The sequence below is a fragment of the Rhagoletis pomonella genome, unplaced genomic scaffold (assembly GCF_013731165.1).
Source record: "Rhagoletis pomonella isolate Grant_MI unplaced genomic scaffold, Rhpom_1.0 Rhpom_scaffold_00002, whole genome shotgun sequence".
In the NCBI taxonomy this organism is placed as follows: domain Eukaryota; kingdom Metazoa; phylum Arthropoda; class Insecta; order Diptera; family Tephritidae; genus Rhagoletis; species Rhagoletis pomonella.
In genome coordinates this window covers 38,664,599-38,669,220 of record NW_023458556.1, presented here as the reverse complement: position 1 = coordinate 38,669,220, position 4,622 = coordinate 38,664,599, and the positions used below count along the sequence as shown (strand labels likewise).

The 4,622-nt window shown below is 33.4% G+C and overlaps 1 protein-coding gene across 1 annotated transcript in view; it reads left to right on the top strand.

The window, feature by feature from the left end:
- Positions 1–4,622, top strand: part of LOC118753212 — a 114,974-nt gene that overhangs the window by 13,866 nt on the left and 96,486 nt on the right. The window contains exons 2-3 of the mRNA XM_036488089.1: positions 3,103–3,194; positions 3,346–3,474. Of these exons, the coding sequence (XP_036343982.1) occupies positions 3,103–3,194; positions 3,346–3,474 (221 nt within the window). The remainder of the gene's footprint in view (positions 1–3,102; positions 3,195–3,345; positions 3,475–4,622) is intronic.

Here is a 4,622-nt window from a genome sequence, read left to right as displayed (position 1 = left end):
TCCTTCTATTTTTGTCCATCATTTGTATGGAGTCGCGGCACTGTGCGGCGTAGTGCCAGTGCCGCAAATCGGCAAATGAAACCAGTGAAATGGCAAAGTTCTTCCCACTAAATCAAGAAGAATGAAGTGTCGCTTAATTTGTTGACATTATTACTTAATGGTGGTGGACGCACACACACGCCCTTAACGATGGGCCAGTAAGATTTTGTTGAGTTATTTGTTGTGGTTTTTATTACTGTAATGAATGAAGTATTTTTTTTTGTTGGTCGAAAGTTGTACAAATGGCTCTGAGCTAGTTTTTTGTGCCGGTAGAAGTCTCTAAGGCGGATATTTGAGGATTTTTTAGCGTACTTATTCACTGAAAAAAGCTAAAGAGAATTTTAAAAGGGATCAAAGTGAGTTCTTATTATATTCAATATTTCAAATTAGTTAGGTGTTCGGACATTCCACGAGCATGCCCTCAATTCACAATCCTGTATGCGTTCACCGTATACCTAGGTCATCAAAAGAAAAGGGTCTCATCCAATGATTAATTTTACTTTTCACTGGAAGTTTATTTTAGGTGATCGGAAACCACCGGTCTGTTTTACTGGACTCGACTAAAATCGCTTTGGTGGTTGCAGCACAAAACAAGAAGAAGATAAATAAGACTATTTATTTTTTATTTTTAGTAACCGTTCTTTTTTGCAACTATTACAGAATAATCTTGGCTTGCAATAACAAACATCCAACAAAATAAATTTATAGTGTTAGAGGTCTGAAAAGTTAGAAACTTAATATCGCTGTTGTGAGTAGCTTATAGTTAAGTCTGGCAGAAAATTAGTAAAATGTTGAAACGAAATCCTTCTTAATGTAACAGAGCGATTCTGGCTAAGATAGTAAAAAGTCTTTCGTAAGACAAATGAAAGACAGATGGCAAGAAAGTTCGAAAGACTTTTGTTATTCTATCCCAAAAGTCTTAGAAAAAAGTTCTCTTGTGGTGAAAATCTATTTGAGAAAAATCACTTGTACATCATTTAGCTCACCCCGCTCCAACAGTCGCAATGGCCGAGTGAAAAGAGCACAGGTGTGCCATTCGAGAGATCCGGGTTCGAGTCCGGGGCAGCATTTTTTTCTTTTTTTTAACTACACTTTTTTCTCTTTTTAATCTTATTTCTTTTCATTTTTAAATTTTATTTTCTTAAAAAGAAAAATATATATTTTTTTAATTTAATTTAATTTTATGTATTTTTTTCCTTTTTAATTAAATTTTTTTTATTGCTATTTTAGTTTTCTTTTAATGTATAGATGTTATTGTTTTAAAAGGACAATATTTTTTTTTATTTGATTTAATTTTTAGGGACTTTTATTCTTACATTATTATTTTATTTTCTCTTGTTTTAGTATAAATTGTTGAAAAAAACTTTAGAAGCTTATTTATTTTTTCTTTTTTAAGTTTAGTTTGTTCTTATTTTATTGATTTCTTTTTTGTTTCAAAAAAATATCCTTTTTTATTTCACTCGTTTCAAGAAAATATTTTTCTTATTTTTTAATTTAATTTACTATTAATTTTTGATTTGGTTTTAAAATTAAAATATATATTTTTGAATTGAATTTAATTTAAGTACTACATTTTTTTTCTTTTTTTTTCTTTTCTTATATAATTTTCAGATTTGTTTAAGAAGAAACAAAATTTTGTATATTTTTTTCTTCTAGTTTTTAAAAATATTTTAATTTATGTATACTTTATTTTCATTTGTTTACGTTTTTTATTTATTTTTTATTTATAGCTTTTAATTTTTAATCTGATGCAAGGGTACAAGGAAGGAGGAAGGCAATTCTCTGGCTGTTTGATATCATAGTGAATCTCATAATGTCTGGTGGAATGCACTATAGAAGATTACGATAGTCAGGAAACCGCAGTGGCCTCGTTGAAATCACTGGACCACCTAGACCGGCACCCACTCTGATTAACGTTGCTCCTATCGGCATCGTTGGTACTCAACACTCTAGTAAGCTTCGACTTTATCTATTATAACACGGATTACTGCGTGGCTACGCTGAATTCATTGAGCTCTTTCTGCACTTGCATACTCCCTAGGGTGAGCGTTGACGGGTGGCATTGGTTGTAAGGAGGCCCGGTGAAGCAAATTCCTGACCAGCTTTTCAGTCGCATCTTACTAATCAGACTTATGTACATATATGCAAAATAACATCCAGTTGTTCGCATCGCGGATATAGAGTATGAAGAAAGGGATTTCCTTAGACTCACGAAGCCAGAAACTCTCAGTTCTGATGGGTGTATTGAGGACAACGAGATGAAATCATCCCAACACTTCCTCTTAAACCACCCATCACATCTTTTTTTACCACAGCGTTGGCACAAAGCGTTAATCGCTATAAGTTAGCAGTCACCGTTCGTAGTGGCTAAATATCACATATGTAGGACCAATGTTTATATATAGTTCTCTCAGTTGGGTCAGTTCACTGGTGCCATGTTATGAACAATGATGCTTATTTCTTTACATCAACGAGGCGAGAAGGTATTTGTTGAAAATTAGGTTAGGATTATTTGCTTGCCCAAAAAGTTGCAGTGCAAATATCACTTCGATTTTTTTTATTTCTCATTGCCATATCTTCTGATACACAGGAGAAAAAGAAACGATTTTAACTAAATACCGGTTTGAGGAGAAATTTAAATAATAAAATGACTATAATAATGATTACAGTTGGAACGAAAATTACCCTTATAAAACTTAAATTGCCTTATTTACAAGGAACACTAAGAGAACTCTCTTTACCAAAGTTAATTGGAACTAACCTTAACCTTTCCTCGGAGGCAAAATATTGTACTTACACTCCTCGTCATTTGAATAGCGCACCCTTTTGATCCTTAGTATATACAGTTTTCCTTTTTTTTTTAATATTCATAAATTTTTTATAAAACTATAGCATATTACATTAAAAAAAAAACTTTAAATCCGATATTCAAATTTTATACAAATTTTTAGAAAATTTTAAGTCAGATTTTAGGTCTTACCGCTTCCAATATATATTGATATAACTATTTAATAAATATACACTTTAAAAATTAATTTACCATGTTTTGTTTTCCTTAACTAGGGCACGTGGCTATCCCGAACCGATTGTGACATGGCGTCGAGAAGACGGCAACGAAATTGTGCTCAAAGACAATGTAGGCACAAAGACCATGGGTGAGCAAATATAAATTAAATCTCTTTCATGTTCCAATTTGGTTCACATTTTACATAACAAATACGGAATTTAATCATTACAAATTAAATTGAGACATTTAAATTTTTTGCTAACTTGCTTTCCATTTTTTGCTTGCTATCATTCACACAGTGTCCTCATTTCGTGGGGAAGTGCTAAAGCTGACGAAAATCTCACGCAGCGAAATGGGCTCGTACCTCTGCATTGCATCAAATGGTGTGCCGCCGTCGGTTTCAAAACGGATCTCGCTCAGCATACATTGTAAGTACAGCAAATATATATGTATGTATGTACATATGTGCAGATGATACCAGCATGCAGACGGATTTAAAAAAATAGAGAAACACATGTACCTAAACATACATGTACATTAGGGTGCATCACTTTCCATACGAAAAAAAAACTCGCTACTTTTTTCCATTGAAAATAAAAAATTTATTATATTTTAATGCTTCCATCAAAATATTTCGAAAAAATATTGAGATTCGCTATTTCAGAATACCTACAAAATTCGAGTTTTTTATAACTAAATTAGTTTTTAAAAATATTTTTTCTAAAAAACCGGCGCAGACTATAGCAAAGTTTAAGCTTAAAACTTCTGCATAAAAATGTTTAAAAGTTTTATCAACGGAATCAAAATAATGAGATTTTTGGAGGTATTTTCAATCAGTCTAGTTTATGAAGCTCTTAATATTTTTCCGAAATATTTTGGCGGACGTCTTTAAATATAATATATTTTATAATTCTGTTGTAAAAGCCAAAATTTATTTTTGGTGATGCACCCTTTTGTACATACATACATATGTATGCATGCATGTAGGTGAGGCTGTGTTAGCCAACAGTTTGCCTAAAATGAAAGAGCACATTGTCGGTTGTCAGCGCAGCTGCTCATTAATTACCGCAGTCTCATGTTGCCAAACCCCCCCACCCCCCGCCCCTCCCGCTGTGCTTCGTTATCATGTTACTCATTGACTTTGGCAAAAGGTAAGCTGCCAACTGCTTTACCGCACTAACCACCCATCATTGAGCACTTTTTTCTTTAATTTGGCAACTTATCACTCAGCTGCACAGTTCGTTGCCACACAAGTGGCTCTCTTCACCAAGCGGCAGTCAAAAGTGGCCTACAAAAGGTTTGCCTGCCAGCAGCTTAACTTATGTGCATACATACATATGTACACAAACGTGCAACGCCTAACTGACCACCACAATCTACATTATTGTTCACAAAGACAGCTTAGAGGTTGAGCCTGCAGCAACATGCTTTTAGCCGTTACCATGGCGATTTGAGTCTCGTCTGTTACACTATGTATGCACTATATACATATATTTTGCCTATATTTTCGTTTAGATTTTTTTCTTTTCTTGCAAATTTGTTATCCCGCATTCACTGACACATTAGGGGTATTCAC